At 45.0% G+C, this 21,861-nt stretch overlaps 1 protein-coding gene across 2 annotated transcripts in view; it reads left to right on the top strand.

Annotated features, from left to right (window-relative positions):
* MSH2 (mutS homolog 2) overlaps positions 1-21,861 on the top strand; it is a 1,146,446-nt gene that overhangs the window by 689,203 nt on the left and 435,382 nt on the right. For both annotated transcript variants that reach the window (XM_069608417.1, XM_069608418.1), the window contains one exon: positions 18,072-18,222. In XM_069608417.1, coding sequence (XP_069464518.1) covers positions 18,072-18,222 — 151 coding nt within the window. The remainder of the gene's footprint in view (positions 1-18,071; positions 18,223-21,861) is intronic.

The following is a 21,861-nucleotide window of genomic DNA, read 5'->3' as shown; positions in this document are numbered from 1 at the left end:
AAAACTGATTAAAATGTTTAATGATTTTTTATATATTCAAATCAAAATAAAATAAAATAATGATTTGATTTCCTTAGTTTTCTGCCTTCCTTTCCCAGTTAGTCTAGCCCACCTTGTGCTTTATTGTATGTAATGATGAACAACAATTCTTGAACAAGATACACCCCCGGATCCCAGCCTTTTACATATTGCCCAAAGTACATAAACATCCCACTAAACCACCGGGGAGGCTAATAGTATCGGCTTGTGATCCCCTGCTTGAACCCCTCTCGTTGTACACAGACACGTTTTTAAAACCTGTAAGTGATTTCAATCCGGCACTTCACCTAAGTCAACGCCTAGCGTGTAATGCACAACTGAAATATTTATTTATTTGTGTCTAAAAGTTCTTTTATTCTGAACAATGTACCACTTATATCACACCCCTCTCTTGGAACCCCCCCACCCGGTCACACTGAACCAGGAATCAGGCTGGTTTGCAAAGTTAAAATATTTATTTATATATTCACAATATGATCACACTATATTTAATGGGTATACAATTATCACCAATGGGGTGATGTCACACTAAGCAATATCTTTAATCACAAGGAGTAATAGTGAACAAAACAATTCAGCACAGAAATAATACTTTTGTGTGCTCAGATCAAATAGCAAAGTGGTTACTATTTCCCCTTGCACACCCCTCAACCCCCCAATATGCAATATAGAGAGATAGGAGAAGAGAGAACAGGTTTCAGGAATGCAGAATTCAAACAAATGTCAATCCCAATTTCCCCCCAGCAAACACAAGACAGAGAAACAGAATTGATTGGCAAACTGTCAAAATGGTTTTAAACTTATCTCGGAATGGATTGGGTAAAACACTAAATATGGTTTAAGTTGCTGAAATTGTTTAAATTCTAATGGGAGCCGCTTTATATGGTTTTAGACAAACACTAGCAATGATTTGACACTAATAAGCAATATGTAAACTTAAAATTGAGGTCGGGTGCAATCAAAAGCCGTTTTACACGTTCTAGAAATTTCCCTAAAACAAAACTTGCGGCAAACTTTTCTGTGCGCGGTAATCGTCATTGCGGAAAACTATATGGATTTGAGATGCGATTGTAAAGCTGTGGATGTTAGCTACAAGCAGACGTTTACATTTTGTTTCTAACATGAAAATTGAGAAAGTTATGGGCGTTTTAGTGGGGATCGTTTTTTTTTTCTTCAAATGGGAGCAAAAATGGGAAACAGGGATGCGCTTTCAAAAGACAAACAGGATTTCTTTACACTAGGGGATGACTATGAAGAAGGAAATACCACACGGAAGCACAGCCACTAGATCAGGGCACCACTGAATCAGGGCGACTGCCCGCCGAGGAGCTTGCCTTCTTCAGATCAAATATATGAGCACAAAGATATTTAACAATACTAGTACAGAAGGAGATAATAGGGATGCTATAGAGAGTTCAGGCAATTCAAAAATATTTCTAACAAGGCAGGTTCTAGATACAAGATAGGATGGGTTTAGATAGAGATTGGACTATGGACAATGGACAGTACATATGCTAGTGGCACAGTCGTATCTATAGATACTCACTATCTATGTTTGAACAGAACCATCAGGAATCCTGGTTCGTCAAGCTCAGGGATTCTGCTCAGAAATTCTGCTGGGCACACCGGACTGGACAGGCTGCTGGGCGCACCGGACTGGACTGGGTCTGCAGTGGCTCTGGTCATAGCTATCTGGTCACAGCACGGCACAACTGGATTGGGTCTTTTGATTCTGGTAATAATTCTTTAGCAGGAAAGCAGTTACAGCACAGCCCGGCTGTTTCTTTTGTTCCCCTTAGAGGTCTGGGGTGAATTCTGGTTTCTGGAATTTTAAGGCCAAGCTGAGAATGGTTCAGCTATAGAATGGGCCTTTCTGCTTGCCAAGTTTCTGGATTCTGGAGCAAGGAAGATGTAGGGTCCTCTCGCAGGGTGCTCCGCCAGCATTCCGGTGAATCTGTGTGTCCTAAATCCTCAGCTGTCTTTTTTATGCATTTGGTAAAGGGGTGTGTGTGCGCTCCTAAGGACGCCCCCTAGGCAGGCTATAGGTGAGTTTCCTCTCTCCCTTTATTGGAGGTGTAAACAGGGTGTCAGCATGATGTGGGTTTATGAGCCAGAGAATACTCCCCTTGCCTTTTGAACATAAAATCTACTTTTAGTTCAATACATATTTACATGTGTGCAATCTTTATAACAATAACCTATATAAATCACATATTTTGTACGGCAGATGCTCTTCCAAGCCCCGTCACTGTAGGATCTTGGGTCCGCTATTGACAAAAATTCGCCCTTTTTGTCCGGAACACATGGTCCAATTTCGGAGCAAATTTCCACAGATGTGCGCATTGAATATAGGCATAAGCGTGTGAAGTTTCATGCTTTTGACATAAATACATTTGGTGAAAAACCATAATTTCGAAGGGATTGTGTCCTCCGACGTATTCCTTATCTTAGATATAAATCCTTCAGCTTTGCTGGCCTCGGAAAATTTTTTCGCCAGAGGGCGCTGCGCGTCGATGATCGCCGAGTCGATGACCCTCGACGGCCTCCGTGCCGACGTCGACGTCATCCTGCCTATAAAGGCCGCGCGCAGCGTCCGTTGCTCAGTTCCGTTTTTCCGCGCTTCGTTGTGCCTCGGAACACCGTTGCTCAGTTCTCGTCAAGATAACGTATATAATAACTACTATTTACCTCGATATCGATGGCATCCTCCTCCGACCCGACGACCCCTCGGTCCGGTTTCAAAAAGTGCCGAGACTGCGGGAAGAAAATGTCGTTGACGGACCCTCACAGGGTCTGTTTGTGGTGTCTGGGAATCACGCACCAGAGTTCGGAGTGTGAGGAATGCCTTTCCATGACGGCGAAAGCCTTGAAGGAGCGTAGGGGGAAGCTCGAGAGAGGTAGGTCAACTTTAACTTCCTCGAAAGCTTCTTCGGTAGAGTCGAGACGTTCGTCTCCTCACCATAAAAAACACTCTCGATCTAGATCACGAAGTGGCTCCCACCACTCGTCGACATCGAGACACTCGAAGAAGAGACGTAGGAGATCCCCTTCGTCATCTTCGTCGAGTTCTCCTGAGAGAGTTCATTGCCCCACAAAACGCAGCTCGCAAGCTGAGTGGGAGGAATTCAGGAAAAAGATGCTAAGCGTCTTCGAGAAAGCGGCCTCGTCCCCCTCGAAGACAGCTGAGGGTGATACCCCGGGTAAAAAACCCAAAAAATCTAAACGCCGCGAGTCGCAGTACCCGGCGGAAAAGTCAACCCGAAAGCGCCTCGAGCCATCGGGAGATAAAGCATCATCGACGCCATCGTCGAAAACTCCTTCGAAACAGAGGTCGGCGCCATCGACGCCGTTGTCGAAGGATCCATCGGCGCATCAGTCGATCGAGTCGACGCCGACGTCGACGCCGATATCGACGCCGGTGAAGGAAAGAACCACGGCTACTCCACAGCCAACGGTTAGACAAAAGACCTCCGACTCGACGCCGAGAACGTCGACGTCGTTCTCGAGCAGGACTCCGATCCTTTCGAGTTCTTCGAGGCCTAGTACACATTTCTCGACGCTTTTCACGGCGCCTTCGAGTACTTTCACGTCGGTGTCGACGACATCGACGTTTTCAAGGCCTGTGATGATGGCTCCTTCTGCATTGGAAATGGGGTTTATACCATTCCAAAAACCAATGTATCCCCCTTTAACCTCGATTTTTGAGGAAAGGGAGGATTCAGACCAAGATATTGATTTACAGAGGACCACATCACCAGAGCCAGAGACTTTCGCCTCTGAGGAAGGAAGATTAAAAAATCTTCAGGATGCACTTCAGGAAGCTAGTGGCTTGGACACTTCTCCTGAAGCAGAATTTATCAAACCAGACCCAGGAGAACATGCGGAGACTCCATATAGAGCTCTGATGTCTAGAATCATAGAATTTATGGGTTGGTCTGCACCTTCTCCTGCCTTTCAGCAGGATGACCTCACTGACATACTGGACAAGGGCCCACAGGAGGATCCTGTGGTTCCATTTCACTCTGCTCTACAGAGAAGGATTTTGACAAACTGGGAAACGCCAGAAATTATCCCGGCAGTAAATAAAAAACTGTCAACAAAATACAGGGTGGCTAGTTCTGACCCTGAATATTTGTCAAAACACCCTACTCCTGAGAGCTTGGTTGTACAGGCTGCAACCTCATCAGGCAGCACATCTGCATACCCCACTGCTCCGCAGGATAGGGATGACAAAAAGTATGATGCCATGGCTAAGAAGGTTTTTTCTGCCTGTAGCATGGCGTTAAAGTCTATTAACGCGACCTGTACGCTCGCTAGGTTCAGCCACACCCTTTGGGAGTGCGCTTCATCAGCGGCTGACTGCCTCCAAGAAGGAGAGGAAAGGGACGCATTTTTAAACATCATCAGGGATGGTAAAGATGCGATGTGCGAGACCCTACAAACTGGCCTAGATTCTGCTGACAGTATCAGCAGGGCCATGGCGGCAAGTACCACAATCCGCAGGCATGCGTGGTTGAGGAAGTCTGGTTTTGCCTCTGACGTGCAGACCAGGCTTTTGAATATGCCCTTTGACGGTTCTACCCTCTTTGGAAAGAAGGCGGATGACAGTTTGGAGAAACTGCAAACGTCCAAGGCAGCAGCCAAGTCATTGGGAGCTGCTATCCGTCAGAATACCTTTCGTCCTTCGGGATCATCGTGGAGAGGACGGTCCTTTCGTTACTATTCCTCATATGGAAGGGGCAGGGGACGACCGGCTCAAAGAGGCCAAGGAAGATTTACCCGTGGTGGACGGGGTAGGGGAAAGAAAGCCGCACCCGCAGGAGCAGGAGCCACTTTACCTTCGGCAACTGCATCAGCCGCTTCAAAACCACTCTGAGGTCTCCCCTCACAGAACACCAGTAGGGGGCAGGTTAACTCACCATCTGACGGAATGGCAGGCTATTACGTCAGATGCTTGGGCTCTGGAGACAGTGGCCCAAGGTTACTGCCTGCCCTTCCTACATATCCCTCAGAGTCATCCACCGGGGAACAACCCTTTGAAGCTTCCAGATCCGCTCCTCTTGCAGGAGGTTTTAGACCTGCTAGAGAAAGGTGCCATAGAACTGGTACCTGTAGCGGAAAGGAACAAGGGTTGGTACTCCCCCTACTTCATAATACCGAAGAAGGACGGAGGACTGAGACCCATCTTAGACTTACGGGAATTGAACAAATTCCTCCGAAAGGACAAGTTCAAGATGGTGACTCTCTCTCAGATCCTTCAGGCCCTCCAGCTTCAGGACTGGTTGGTATCTCTAGACCTCCAGGACGCTTATTTCCATGTGCCGATCCATCCCAGGCACAGGAGATACCTGAGGTTCGCAATTGGCAGCTCTCATTATCAATTTCGAGTTCTGCCATTTGGGCTAACCTCCGCCCCGAGGGTCTTTACCAAGCTAATGTCGGTTGTGGCTGCAAGTCTAAGGAGGGAAGGGATTCATGTCTACCCTTACCTAGACGATTGGTTGATCAGAGCTGTATCTTCGGAACAGGCTCAGAGACAACTGGATTATGTTTGCCACTTCCTTCACAAGCTGGGCTTCTCCCTCAATTTAAAGAAGTCACAGATGATACCATCACAGAGACTCCAATTCATTGGAGCAGTCCTGGACACTTCCCTGGGAAAAGCCTTGCCACCAGAGGTGAGGGCTCGAGATATTCTGCAGATGGTCATCAGATTTCAGAATGCCCAATATCTCCCAGCCTACGACTTTCTGAGGTTGCTAGGCCTCATGGCATCCTGCATATTCCTCGTGCCGGAGGCTCGCCTGAGAATGAGATCCCTCCAGTGGGCACTGAGAACTCAGTGGTCACAGTTCTCAGGAAGGATGACAGATCTCCTTCGGATCCCGGTCAAAGTAGCCCGAGACCTTCAGTGGTGGGCCTGTCGGGAGAACATCCTGAAAGGAGAAATGTTTTGGCAACCATGGCCGGAGATAACAGTAGTCACGGATGCCTCACTCACGGGGTGGGGAGCTCACGCCAACGACTTGACCATCAGCGGTCGTTGGTCTCCATCGGAGTCCAGACTACATATCAACCTGTTGGAGCTGAGAGCCATCAGACTAGCGCTGAAGGCTTTTCTGCCGTCTGTACGGGGAAGAAACGTCCTAATAATGACGGACAATACAGTGGCCATGCACTACCTCATCAAAAGAGGAGGCGTAGGCTCACTACCACTGTGCAGAGAGGCGATGCAGCTCTGGTTTTGGGCAATTCAGGAAGGAATCTCTCTATCGGCAATTCACCTAGCCGGAGAGAAGAACTTGACAGCGGACGCTCTGAGCAGGCAGAGCACAGTCTCTCACGAGTGGGAGATAGCTCAGGAAGTCCTTCAAGAGATCTTCGCCCTTTGGGGAACCCCTCAAGTGGATCTGTTCGCCACCAGTATCAACAGGAAGTGCGACAGATTTTGCTCAAGGGAATTTCCCCCGAGAGGAGCTCTAGGAGATGCGTTCGTAGTGGACTGGGAGTTCCCACTTCTGTACGCGTTCCCTCCGGTCCCTGTCATTCCTCAAATGATCAGGAGGTTGAGAAGGTTTCGGAAGACCATGATCCTAATTGCCCCGGATTGGGCCAGGAGAACGTGGTACCCGGACCTTCTAGACATGTCCATCTGCCCTCCAATTCGACTGCCATACAGAGAGGATCTTCTCTCGCAGAAGGAAGGTCAGGTTCTCCATCCAGCCATCAAGACCCTCAACCTTCACGCTTGGTGTCTGAAAGGTTGAGGTACAAGGATTGGGACCTTCCGGATGATGTTATGGAGGTGTTGCTTTCGGCCAGAAGGCCGGCAACTAAAACTCTATACCGCTGCCGTTGGAACAAATTTTGCAGCTGGTGCAGAGAAAAGAATATTGAACCCTTTTCTTGTGGTACACCTATGGTGTTGTCATTCTTACTTTACCTGGCTAATTCAGGCCTACAGGTTGGCACAATTAAGGGCTATCTCGCAGCGCTATCAATCTTTAAGCGCACTGCAGAGGAGCCTTCATACTTCAAAATTCCATTGGTAATACAATACCTAAAAGGATTAACTAATGTTTATCCCCCGAAACCTTTTCAAGTTCCCTTATGGGATTTAAACCTAATTTTAAACTTCCTAAAGGGTGCCCCTTTTGAACCACTACACTCTTGTTCATTGAAGCTTCTCACCCTCAAAACTGTTTTGCTAATAGCATTGACATCTGCTAGAAGGGTTAGCGAGTTGCAAGCCTTATCGTGTAAACCTCCACATACAATCTTTTACAAGGACAAAGTTGTTCTTCAGGTGAAGCCTAACTTCCTCCCGAAGGTAGTCTCGGAGTTTCACATCACTCAGAAGATTATATTACCTTCTTTCTACCCTCCTCCTCATCCGGGGAAGGAGGAAGAGAGACTGCACAGGCTGGACCCTAAGCGAGCCTTGAGCTTCTATATCAGCAGATTGGCTAAGATCAGACAAGCAGACCAACTCTTTGTAGGTTATGCAGGACATAAGTTGGGCCTTCCAATAACAAAACAAACCATCTCCAGATGGATTATTTTAGCCATTCTGGAGTGCTACAAATTGGCAGGAAAGGAGCCTCCTCAAAATCTAAGGGCTCATTCTACCAGGGGTATCGCAACATCCTCAGCCCTTCAAAGAGGGGTGCCAATTCGAGATATATGTGCGGCTGCCACATGGTCGTCCGCACATACATTTACCAAATTCTATAGCCTGGATTCCTCCTCTAGTCAAGAAACTAGATTCGGCAAGGCTGTGTTACACTCTGTCCATTCTGGAAGGGTAACATAACTTTTATTACTCCCGCCTCCAGTCACAATACCACTGCTATGGGAGTCTATCTAAGATAAGGAATACGTCGGAGGACACAATCCCTTCGAAGAACTAGTTACTCTTACCTTGTAACGTTCTTTCGATGGGATGTTCCTCCGACGTATTCCTTATCGACCCTCCCATCCATCCCCGCAGTATGACTTCCTGTGGGTTTGCAGCCTATGCTCCTTCAAGGTGATTAGTCTAATCCAAAAACATTACTGGGGACTACAAAACGGAACTGAGCAACGGACGCTGCGCGCGGCCTTTATAGGCAGGATGACGTCGACGTCGGCACGGAGGCCGTCGAGGGTCATCGACTCGGCGATCATCGACGCGCAGCGCCCTCTGGCGAAAAAATTTTCCGAGGCCAGCAAAGCTGAAGGATTTATATCTAAGATAAGGAATACGTCGGAGGAACATCCCATCGAAAGAACGTTACAAGGTAAGAGTAACTAGTTCTTCTACTACTACTTCCAAGAACATCGCACAGAGTTCTGGCGTCTTTTAAACCATGCAGCCAAAAATCACATTCACAAATCTGTTGACATATTTTTCACAATTATACACAGTAAATTATCAGTCTTTTTAAAAATGTGCTTTTTGTCCTTGTGAATCAACAACTGGTTGTCCGTCCCCGCCTCCTTCCTCTTCTTGCAGCTCAGAAGCAATCTCCGCCCCCTTCCTTCTAGCAGAGGCCATTTACGATCCTTCCCGATTAGCATCTCCTTGAGTTGGAGGAAGTTCATTGTGCTCTTCGCATAGCAGCCCAAGTTCTCCTCCCACCCCTTAATCATCACATGGGTGTGGGTTCCGGGGGAAGAGAGGCCTGGACTCTTGGGGGAAGGTTGTTTTACTGGTTTAGTGGCTTTGAGTCCAGCTTAAATTCAATGTCATTTTATTACATTTTTTTCTTGGTTTAAACAAACTTGAAATTTCCAAACAAGCAGCTGGACCACTTATTCCAGCTTCTAAACCATAGGATTTAATTAGTTACAACCTAAGTTACTCTTAATAACAGGTCACTTAGTTTAGATTCCAATGGTACAAGTTTACAGTTTTAATGCAGGCTTTTGAAAACAGTCATTGAGGCGGCTGAGGGTACTGCGCCCAGATGTTGACAGATCCCACAGGCAGGCACTCTGGCTGTGGATGATTTATGACAAATTCAGCTGTTCAGGATACTGCAATTTCACAAAGATTTCTTGAACTCAGTAAATTGTGACAACCAGCAAGAATATTGGATGTTTGTGGGTGTTTTGTACCGGCATTCTGCAGTTTCAGCAACCAAGAAAAAGGATTTAAATGCAAGATTTCGGATTTCTTTCAGTAAAGCACTGCTTTTCCCTCTGTGCTCCATTTTTACTTGTTGGGCAGGCCAATGACATGTTTCAGGAGTGAGGTCTCCATTCCACCACTGACAACATGCATGGTAGATTTGGCAGCCATCTTTTTGTGCTTTGGAGAGCGCCATTTTCATAGGTTTTGGCGCGCCCAGGGGTTTTGCGGCCATTTTGATAATTCTTGCACGATCAGCACCCAGTGATGCCGCAGGGAAGAGCATAAGTGGGTTAATGCATCCCACAAACCCTTTGTAAACAAGATTCTGTCATACCTCAAGGACACAACCAGTACCATTCTACTCCTTGATGACATCAGGATGCACGATGATCTGATCCTAGCGACCATGGATGTAGAGGCACTTTATACTTCATCCCTCAACAAGAAGGACTAGAATCACTTAGAATGTTCCTAGACCAAAGTGATGACATCCGATCTACACCAACTAATTTCATTCTGGAATGTGTTCGACTGGCCATGTCCAAGAAATTTTTTCTGTACAAAACCCAGATATACAAGGAGTTCAAAGGGGTCAGTATGGGGGCAACATTCACCCCAGATGTTGCTAATCTATATATGGCGAAATACGAGATTGACGACATATACTCCACCGACAACCCTTTTCTGAACAATATCGTCTCATGGAAGAGATACATTGACGACATTCTGCTCATTTGGAAAGGCACACCAACCAGACTTCTGCAATTCCACCTGTGGCATAATGAACGAAATAGACACATCAAGTTAACCCTGGAATGGAATCGCCACAGCGTCAACTTTCTAGATTTGCACACCTATAAATCAGGTGACAGATTTGCAATTGAACTATATAGAAAAAGCATGGAGGGAACACACTACTGTATTTCGGCAGTTACCATCCCGAGGTATTAAAATACAATCTGCCATATGGGCAGTTCTTGCGTCTAAGGCATAACTGCACAGAACCCGCCAAATTCCAGACACATGCGCAAGATCTAAAGAACAGACTAACTCAGAGATGTTACCCAAGAAAAGGAATCAAGGACGCCAAAAAGAGAGTGGCTAACACCTTCCGGGACATTTGTTTAGAAACCAAAGTCAAGTCCAATATGAGTCGCGTGGTATGTGTGACCACGTTCAGTCCTCTCAGTACCCTAATTCAGAAAACAGTGAAACAGCACTGGCCTTTAGTCAAACATCCTGGCACCCTGGACAAAACACCTTGCTTCGCTTTCAAAAAGAACAAAAATTTGAGTCGCTGGTTCATACGTTCATCGAACCTGAGGTCCCAACAAACTCTTTGGGATCTACCTCCAGTACGGGGCCATTTCAAGTGTGGCCACTGTGTAGCCTGTGATTTCACAATGCAGATACAGGTATTTGTCCACAACAACATCCAGTGGAAGTTACTTGACCACACAAATTGCAATACCAAAATGGTCATTTACGTTATTAAATGCCCATGCGGGCTACTTTACGTAGGCAAAACCATCAGAGCAGCTAAAACCAGGATCACAGAGCACAGGTCCTGCATACGTAATAAGGTCCCTGACAAACCATTGGTGGACCATTATACTGATACAGACAAAGACCTACAATGGTTCATCCTGCAAAAACGTAAACCAACCCTCAGAGGGGGAGACATCAACAAAGCGCTAATACAACTCGAACAGAGATGGGTCCATAAACTCAATACTGTTAATGAGGGCCTAAACCTTAGTGTTGAATGGAAGTCCTTTTTCTAAATAACTTAAACCACTTGGCTAGTAGCATCGTCTGTTTTGCTCACACATAGCAAAATGGGGGTCATTACATGCATGGTGCCTCCAAATTATATGTTTGAAACTGAGTAATTTGTCTGCATACACACAGTAGCAGAAAACCCTGTGTCCTGCTAACATGAAATTGTGCCAAGTAATCGATTTTAGGAATATAAAAAAAATGTTTGTTGCATCAAATGTAATTATCGGTTCCCTTTCAACATATTGTACAGAAATGTATCCTTGCTCACTGCTCAGTGTAAGCATCATGTATTGGCATTGGTTGGCATAACATATTGCATAGATGTCTTGATAGTCCCTTGCCCATGCTTTGAACCTCTCTTTCAGCCATTCGGTTGCATCATTTTGCGCAATGACATGATTGTGCCACAATTAAGGCACAGTTTTACATGACCACACAGTGACTCACCAATCCGGATGCAGGAGACTAGCTTTCACTTTTGACTTAAACCAAGTGAAGTGCTCCCTATATTCTGCTAGACCCACGAGTGGTTACCATGGCAACCGCTTTCGTAACAACGATTGGTTTTTCATCAAATTTTTATGTCACTTTTTATACACATTGATCTAAATTGCTATCTGCTGAGTGCCCTACTACAGTGAATACTGTAGAGACAATGGCCTAATAAGCAATACATGCTTCAAAATGGCTTCCAAGTATATAAACAAGTGGTCGCCATGACGACCATTCTTCCGTTTGCACAACACAGACCACTGCATGGTTGCTGCACTACTTTGCTAGCAACTAGGTAAGCGATCGACAAGCTGACAACAGACAGGATCAGCACACGAGCATGCCACCCCTTGATCTGATGAGGGATTGTCGTTTTTACAGGCACTCTCCAGACGGATTAGGTGCCAACTGTAATAGTCTCCTGATAGCGTGCCGAGCGCTCAGAAAAATGCAGCGGTTGGCATCCAAGAAACGCGATAGGTAATTACATCGCCTTGCAAAGTTTATGTTCGAATTTTAGAGATCACAATGATCAAACCCTTAATCATCTGCGGGATCTGCCGCCTCCAAGATGATTGCAGATTCTTGTTTTTTAACCACAATTTATGCAGACAACGACCTGCACTATTGAGCAGTCAGTAAGACCCCCCATTGTGTTTGTTCACATTGACAGGCATTTTGACCTGCACAGACGTTACAAGCTGTTTAAACTACGGTGGTTCCACGCGCCACTACCACTGCGTGCACAGATTTAGTCGAGCACAGGTATGGCCACAATAGACTTATAATGATACTAGTCTTTTATCCATAGATTGTACTTCAAGCAGTTATTATATGAAGTCCTTCTAGGAGCACCTCTAACAAGGTTTAGACCTCCACCTACAATTAAAATTTCTAACCGTACAGAGCTTCACGCCACAGCACGGTAAGGCATTGTACGAATAAGACATTAACTGACTTGAATTAAGCAATAAGAAACATTGTCTTGCCTCCTTGATAAATTGGAAAGACCTAAACTATCCCTTGTCTCCTACTTTGTAGGTAGCACACTTACTGAACAGGCTCCCTGCACAGCTCCCTTATCGTCCTGATGAAGGCCCGTACAAGACAGGCTAATTCAGCAGCCCACTAGGGCCGAAACACACCTGTGTAGACTTTTGTACCCCCTGTGTGCCATGTATACACACAGTTTTATTTGTTGTTCTTTTCTTCTGTTTAGTAACTGCATAAATTGTGTTAACCCCTGTTCTTCACAACAGTAGGTGGTTATACATTGAATGGCATTCTGTATTAACAAATTCAAAACAACTCTTTTCAAACATGTATTCTTTACAATTAACATGTATTATGTCCATGTCCAGCCAGAAGTAACTTGTTCAATTTTTTATGTGTGCCAATAGACCAATAGGTCTCTCTTTGAATGTAAAAGAATTGTTGAAGAAGCAGATATGACTGCTATGTTATGTTAGAGTCTATGGGGATATTCATTTAGGCAAGACTGACCCTTTTCACTTGTGTTATTTACTATATTTAAGAAGGCTACATGCCAGGAAAGAAATCAAGGAAATCCACAACAGTGGTCAAGAATATTGATCTGCTGCTAAAGATGCATCCACAAGGAAAAAGGTGAACAGTGTCCCCCCTGTATGCACTCCTCTACAGGAAATGGAAGGGCAAGAGTTTACAAAATATGTGAGCATCATTACAGCATTTCAAAGCTGATCTGAAGACACTAATAAAGGATGAGGGCCTTGACGGCAGGCATGTGCAAAGCCATAATGGGGAGATAATGCCCTGGGGTAAAGAAATAAATACATGTGAAGTGGAGATTACCCAAATACAGCAGATCAGTAAACCACTGAAGGAAGAGATTGCTTACTTGCAAGACGCACTAGACACATTGTCTGATGATTCCGAAGACCTTAAGAACATATCACGCAGAGACAACCTGAGAATTGAATTCCTGGCAGAAGAGGTCGAAAATACAGACATAACAGAATGCATATGCACTCTTTGTGATACTCATGAAAGACCCCCTGATCTGGTCTACAAGATGGGCAGGCTACATCTGGTAGGAGTGAGAAGGTGGTAGGTGTACGCCCAAAAGATTTCGTGGTCAAGCTACACAACACAGACCATAGACAGGATTTGGCTACTGCAATGAGAATCCTGAAAGTTAACTATACAGAGATTAACATGGAAATCTTTCAGGATGTAGCTGCAATAACACTGGCTCGCCGAAGAGCAAAACAACTGGCTATTATTGGAACACGAAATGTGCTACAGCTGGACTTACCACTTTATATTACAGTTCCCGAATGGGAGAGAAAACAGACCATGTTAATACCCTGGAGGAAGGACTAAAGGTGCAAAAAGAGTACTGAATGCAGACACTCTTCCAGGGAAAATCACAAGAGAAGTCCAAGCGGGAAACAAAGGCTCCAACAGCAGTGGGCACATACAGCATAGCCGAGTAGTGAGGACTAGCCAGAAATTAATAGAAAGACCATGAGCAGTAATACAAGCCAATCGTTGCTTGTGGCTCGAAAGAGTATGGGCAATGATCACTATGGAAAGAATATATATATCTTACAAGACAATGCAGCAATGTTCTATAGCAGATGGTTGCCATGTATGCAGGAGGCAACAAGAGACTACCAACATTTGCTGTGCCCCACGAAAATGTGAATGCTGGGGTGGTTTGATTTAGGTTTGTAAGAGTATGGGGAAATGTATAGACATGTCATTGAGGGGGGAAGGTGATAATGTTCCATGTAATTATACTTGTCAAAGTAATGTGATATATAATAAAATATGTTGCAAAATAAACCTGGGTTTATTCTTAAATTATTAAATTACCTATGTGCTTTAAAATTAATTCAACCATTGTACTACCATCCTTCATTTAAAGGGCCATCTCTCCCTGAACTCTAGATATCAAGAGGGCACTAATGTACTACATGGAAAGGACAAAAACCATCCAGAAAACTATTTCGCTGTTTGTTGACTGGGCCCTCAGTGGGCAGTCCATATGCAAGCAAGGCTTGGCCAGATGTATAACCTCAGTGATATTGCTGTGTACTACCAAAGGCCAATAAGCCATTTACTGGAAGAGATCAAGCGCAATCCACAAGAGCATCAGCAGCTTCAGCTGCTATGTGGGTGGGGATCCCACTAACAGACATTTGCACAGCCGCAACCTGGGTGGTGCCCCATACCTTCATGAGGCAGTACAGCCTGGAGGAACAGATCATGGCAGAAGCAAGAGTTGGAAGGGAGGACTCGGAACACCTGTTCCAGTAAGATGAGCCTTTATCCATACCACCATTGCCAAAATTGCGGTATACTGATGTGGATTCTATTCAAAGCATGTGCATCTATGAAAGATCCAATGCTGGTGAAGGAGTAAGTTGTTTACCTGTAACTACAGTTTTCCAGCATTGTCATTCATATATTTACATGCGCCCTTCACCACCCCAAGGTAAAGGCTTTCCATGCAAATATGGCTCTAGGCATGGTTAGACTCCGAGCAATATCCTCTGGTGTGGGGGCTCAACACTCGACGTCCCATTGGATGGGACTAAAAGCACCCATGGTGGACAGACTGCAAAACACACCTGTTTTCTTCATTGATGTTAAGTAGGAAGAGTGTAACCAAGGATTGCCAGCCTGATAACTGGGAATATTCAAAGCATGTGAACATATGAAAACTACTGATACTGGCTAACTGGAGTTACAGGTAAGCAACTTACTCCAACCGGAGGCCAGTTCCTCAAGAAATAATTTGATATGGAAATGTTCACAATGGCAACTGTCACAGATCAATCGGGCTCTATTTTGAGTCTAGTGGGTGTCCCATGCTACACTGTTTCATACTTGTCTCAGCCAGAGGGTTTTCACAGCAGTAGCAATTAATCAGAAGTGCACACTTCTATACTCCATCGACTTTTTTCTGGATCTCAGGGAATGCTGTCCCTCGCCGTCAGGATCCTTTTTGATGCTGTTCTTGGAAACCAGTAGAGAAGGATTTTGTCACTCTTGCATTTGCTCCTACTTGGACCTAATGGAAATCAAAGGCTTGGTGTTGCTCTTGCATCTCACCTTCGATGTACAGACTGTTTTCTGTGGACTTAGTTTCACTGCATCATACTTTCTTCTAGGCAAGAATGAGGAATGGTATGTGGAGGTCTTCGTTCAAATCCTCTTTGCATACAGATTGTCCCGTTTACACAGAGGTTTGTAGAAGGGTAAACCCAAAACCTGACACGAAAAAACATGAACCCCAAAAAGAGTGAATGCACTTTGTCAGAAAAGCAAGTTTTAATTGCATGCAACCCGCCGCAGGGGGTTTGTCAGCTTTGTGAAGCTGAAACCTAACCATTCTTCCAGTGCGCAACAATGCTGCAGCTTTTATACACAACCTTACATAGTTTATATAATTACACATACCAGTTACGTCATCCCACGGTCCCCATTTGCTAACCCTATACAAATAAATTAATCATCCCTTGCATTCTCTAATCCCATTGGATACATTTACTAGGCACAGTCCCCTTTCCACGTGGTCTCATTCTAATCAGTCATGACATCCTCAAATATAATTAGTTTATTAACTCAAAACAGTTGACTCGCCCCATTTGTCAGAGGAACTTTAACCGAGTACGTGATGTGCATAGCCTCAATAAGATTTCCTAAAGAGAGGAGAGAAAACGGTGACCACTCCTTGGAAACACCTTATCGCCCCAAACACACTGGCATCCCAAACTGCCCCTTCAGTATTCCTTAGCCTCACCTCATGCGACTTCCATCTTAAATTATATGGCTGCCCTAACATGTAGTATGCTAATCTTCCAGAGAATCCAGATGGAACCATAACACACTGGTAAAGCTCTACCCTCGAGTATCCATTCCAAGGCGTTTATTACTTAACCCCAAATAGACTCTCGCAACCGAACTGGACCGCTGGTCATTCAATAACAAGGCTTTGTGCGCTCAGGAAGATTGTCCCTAGTATCTACACATCCATCTAGCCATAAAAACACAACCTAATAGCAATTCATTCCGTCACTGCCCCCCAGAGACCATCTGGCCTACTATCGCCTGCTTGACGTGGCTTGCTTCCTACCCCACTCTTTGACCAGGTCATCCAAACTCCCAGAGCTAAAGAAAGTCAGCCTTTCCAAAGTAAAGATTCTGCGGCATACACAGGCCCCAACTACGAAAGCACTGCAATCTGCAAAGTTCTTGTGTATGCAGTAAACCTCATAGCACCCTAATATTCGAACAGTATCTCCAACCTAAAGCATGTTCAGTTCCCACATGTTCACAACATGTGATTACCACAGTGCTTAAAAATCGCTTTCTCTATTGTCAGACCCCTTTCTCTCACAAGCGCGTTGCTCTTCGCCACCCGACTCTAGGTGCTACAAAAGTTGTATTACACACGATAATATTGTGCTCACACTGTCGCTTATTATGTAACTATGTGATGCAATTTAAAGTATATACAAAAACTAAACGCAAAGTTACTTATATAAATACCTCTAACTATACCGAACATATGTGGATTGCAACATCGTGTTTAAACAAGGCACACCATAGACTAATACAACTTCCGTAGCGTAAACCTCTTTTCCCTGTTGTGGCATAAAACGTGCATCCCAGCAGGTTAATTGTTTAAATCCTTAGCCAGCTTTACTTTGTCTGATGCTTTTCTTTCTTGGCCACTGACCTGTCATCTAATTCCCCCAATCAGTTACTGATTTTGTTGAAGATAAATAGCAGCCAGTAGAGTGGTTTATGCATCTGCAAAGGCAAATAGGGGAGAAGAGGGGCTCACAACCTGGCTTGCAGCATTCCACAGATAGGGCTGTCGGTAGGAATGGAAGAGCTGCAGGGTTAGGTAGCTGAAACTGCGCAGCAGGAGGGGATGAGTGGAACACAGATTGTAAGTGCAGAGAGACCGGAGCGGGTGTATGGAGGAAGTGGGTATAAGATGGTAGCACAGCGCGAATGTGCCCTTTCCTGAAATGCCCTTACAATTTCCACCACAGAGCACGTCAACAGTAACATTGAACACTCGAAGCACTTTCTTACCTACACTTCTTGCAGCTCCTGAAATACCTACTCTGCATCGGACTTCAGAGCCTTTTATCGACCTGGAGGTTTCTTGAGCAATGCTGGAATCTCAGGCTCTAATGTGTGCTGTATGCAGGAGGCAAAGGCAGGTCAGTAGAATGTGGTAGTTCGATAAAAGGTGCAAAAGGTACAAGACAGTGGATTTAGATGCTGTCTTTGTTATGACTTTCCAGGAGAAGGGGCAGATGTCGTATGAACACTCTTCCTCCTTTTTTATCCTCTTGTTGTGTTTATATAATGTTTTCCCATTTATCAGCATGTTCCCTGTTCCACCTTTTTAGTACAAAGTGCATAGGCAGTGTGGTGTTGTGGTGCTTACAATGTAGTAGAACATCTGTTAAATGTAGCAAAAAAAGAAACCTTAACGAAATTGGATGGATTCAAATACACTTTTGCATTGTTTTTGATGATGACCTTGAGGTTTTATTCCTGTTCTCAAATCTTTAATATGGTTATTCATTATTAGATCTACTGTCATCTGATAATTCATTGTGATCTCTTGTAGGTTTGGATGCAGGCAAGACAATAAAATTAGAGTCCAACTCTCAATTAGGGCACTATTTCAGAATAACCTGCAAGGAAGAGAAAGCCCTGCGGAACAACAAGAACTTTAATACCATTGACATCCAGAAGAATGGCGTGCGTTTTACAAACAGGTACATAGCAATGTGCAAGGTTCTTTTGCAATGAAATGTAATACTAATTCCTTTGGAAAATAATTCAGTAGACTTGAAACAAATGTATGAATATGGTTTACTATAGTATATGTAAAATTGTTAAATGCCAGTTTTGCTTATAAGGACACTCTTGTTCAAGAGAAGAGAAATACTTAGTCACCTGTTAGCAGTGGTGGTTGTGAATATTTTAAGCGTGTGGCGTTAATGTTTGCCAGAGTGAGTGCAACAATCAAACACACCCATTAGAGGGTTTTGGGGTAGGGGCTGTTTGTGGTATTTTCAGGGAGAAGCCATACTCTCGCATCTTCATTCTATTCTTCTTCCTGTCTCACTCTTCCTTCCCCTTCTTCACCCCCTCCTTTCTCGTTTATCTTCATAGGCAAATTGTTCTACTTACTGTTTTACTGGTTTGATTCACGTTTGGTATTTTGCTTCTACTGTTTCATCTTCAATATATTCTTGTTGTTATAATGTAAAGCGCTTTGGCGTAAAGCGATATATAAACATAATCAAATACAAATAATGAGGCGAGAGATGGATCCAGTGGAGAAGTGATGTCTGAGATTGAGGGCAGCGTGGGGGAGCAGAGGAAGATGTTGATAAGGGACAGAGGTAGTGGAGAAAAGGTCTCTGGGTTTCATCTGCTAGGAGAAACCCAGGTTACAGGTAAGGAGCATCTGGTGGAGTGCCGGGGTAATTGAAGTCCTAGGCTGAGGCTCTCAGAAGTGACTTGTTTGAAGAAAGGAGCAGTGGTGGCAGCAGGCTTCTCAGCACAGCGCTTCTGGAATGATAGGGAGCTCTGCGCTGAGTCTTACCAGCCCTGTGCAGCATTTCCCATTGGTTAATCTAGTGGCTATATAAGATTTCTGAGATGTACAGTCTCGTATAGCTCATAGTTTGACCAATGGGGGAACATTTGTATTGTTCAGAGGATTATAATGATTATTTTTACCCAAGTCAGTGGTGCTCAAAATTTATCGACATTCAAAGGTTGCGGGCTGAGTTGGTGCTGCCATGGATGTGTCAGAGGTGAGTTTTCGGCCTGCAAGTTATGTGTTTGGCATTGAGATTTTGTAGTCCCTGCTCCCGCCTGATGGCAATGAATAATTTTCATGAGTGCGTTCTTAAATCTTTTTTCCCAGGCCTCCGGGCCACATAAACCTGAGACACCCACAATGGGAACCCTTCATTTTTGACCTTTTAGGGACTCTAACCATCAGGGATACCTGTCATACAATGTGCTACCTCGGGGTCTTAAATTGAGGATTCCTCAGAACCCCTCCTTTTGTTTCAGTCCCTCTTGAAAAAAGCTAAAACAGGGACATTTAAGAGATCTACCTCCTTTGCCTTTTGTGGTAACATGGTCCAAGGGCAGGCCATACTCCTAAGGAACAGTAGTGACCCAAACAACACCGTATCACAGTCCAAAAATAAAGGGCATATCCAATCAAGGTTCTATAATAATATAAGCACTTTAATAAAACACACCATCTGCAAGAGAAACGAAAGAAATGACTATACAAAAACCCACCCCAAAGGAAAGAATAGAACAGATGCGACAGAATAGAGCAAGTAGCTCTAAGAATAGTTCAAAGGGTGGTAGATTAGCTACTACCAAAAAGGATTTCTTGGTGAAGACCCTGACGATTGTGACCTAATCAGTCTCTAAGGTCTAAGTGGAGCGTGGGGGCAGTTCAGTGTCACAATACCTGAATTTGGTTCTTGGTCGGCTGAAACCTCGGACCCGGGTCGAACGATGCAAGCTGATCAGGCTCAATCGGGCACACAGGATCGTGTAGTCCTAGTCAACAAGTAGGCGTTGAGCAGGGATGAATGCTTGCGCTTGGTGCAGTCGAACGGCGGCGGATCAAGCAATGCAGGTCGGGCAGTCCCAAGAACGCTTCAACGTTGGCCGGGCCAGTGGGTGTTGATCGTGGTGGCGTCAATGGGGTGGTAGTTATTTGGTGATGCGCAGGTGCTTCAGGCCTGGCAAATTACATGCTTGGTGAGGACAGAATGCTGTTTCGAGCTAATGTTCATACAGTGTAATAGTTCCACTGGTTGGAGGTACGCAGATGCCAGCACCCTCCCTCTTGCTAAGGATGCAGTGAGCGTGGAGCAACCAGTTTGATTCAGGTGAACAAGGTGCTGTGCTGATCTGGTCCTCCGTGTAGCTGTGAGGCCTTCTGCAAAGGACTTGAGGACAGGATACTCCACTTCAGGGTCTGCACCTCTGGCACAGAAGATCTGTTACAGATTGTTGGCCCTTATCCACAGCACTAGTCACTCCCAATGTTCCCTGAGAGGTTCGGGGACAGAGCTTTCTTCTGTCTTGGATGGTTATTCCTTGATCTTGCACCCATAGCGCTTTTCTCCTGAGGAAGTCGGGGAGACAGTAAAGGGAAAGAGACAGTGAGAGACCAAATGATGGAAGGCTTCTTCTGCTGCCCAGAGCACTCCTGTCTAGCCTACTCCTGTCCTCTTCCCTCCGACTGAAAAAACACCCTTGAATGTGCAGCACCCTGATGTGAGGCTGCTACTCCTGAATGGGTGTGCCCCTTTAATACCTGGGCCTGGTACAACTGCCTTGTGTGCAGCTGCCTCGAGGAGAGGGGATTACCTTCCCTCACAACAGAATATGATATGCTGGGTCCTCCGGCTGATACTGGTACACGGCAGGACAGAAACCCTGTCTGACCCGGATACACAATACCTCCCACAGTAGGGCTGGCTCACAAGAGCTGACACGTGCAATATCAATTTGGATGTGGTGGCCATTATGATAAGTATAGTCATGCACTGTGCTTAAACCCAGCCAGAGCTTATTCTAGGAGATTAGCCTGCCACCAGCATGGGGTACTCCTGATTATTGTGATTTGGATACCGGGGCATATCTTGAAATGTCGCCCGGTGCGCAGTGACTCGGCTGGCACGGTCAAGTGGGAACAATGTGACCTTTTGAACCGCGTCTCGCCATAAGCAAAGTGGATGCTGCGGATGAGGCTACTGATGCAGCAAGGCACAAGGGCACTATGCTTTTGGCATGGAGTTATGACAAATGTGGGACTGGTTAGCGGAGTACACCACTGGAGAAGAAATTACCTGCATCATTTTATGTATTAAAAATAAAAATAACAGGGCTTTGCACCCCCGCGAGATGTTCAGTCCTCAAAGAAAGACTCCAGTTTGGACAGTTTTCATCCAGGAAGGTAAACCAGCTTCCCCACTGCCTGTACTAATTTCCACCTTCTATGTTTTATTACATATACTTTCCCCTTATAAGGAGACAAATTAGAACTGTTGTGGCTACTGCCAGCTTCAGTCCTTCAGCCTGCAGGCTCAGCACATCTTGCTATGCCGACTAATGTTTGGGATGTAGTCACCAGGCTTCTGAGATGCTGCAAATCAGCCTGGAACCTGTATTGCACTAACGCTTGACTTAAAAACAATGTAGTAAGCACCTACGGAAGTACAAACAAAATGGGGGAGAAAAACAATCGCATGCTGGAAATAGACACAGGCTGTTTAATAACCAATTAAACCTTTATTAGATAATCAAATTATTCCCGAATACAAGTGCTTAAACCTCTGCATTCATGAACACACACTGAGGCACAG

Source organism: Ambystoma mexicanum, chromosome 4q, assembly GCF_040938575.1.
Source record: "Ambystoma mexicanum isolate Mex_15411 chromosome 4q, UKY_AmexF1_1, whole genome shotgun sequence".
NCBI lineage: Eukaryota > Metazoa > Chordata > Amphibia > Caudata > Ambystomatidae > Ambystoma > Ambystoma mexicanum.
Note: the sequence above shows the minus strand (reverse complement) of the source record. Positions and strands in the feature narration are given on the sequence as shown.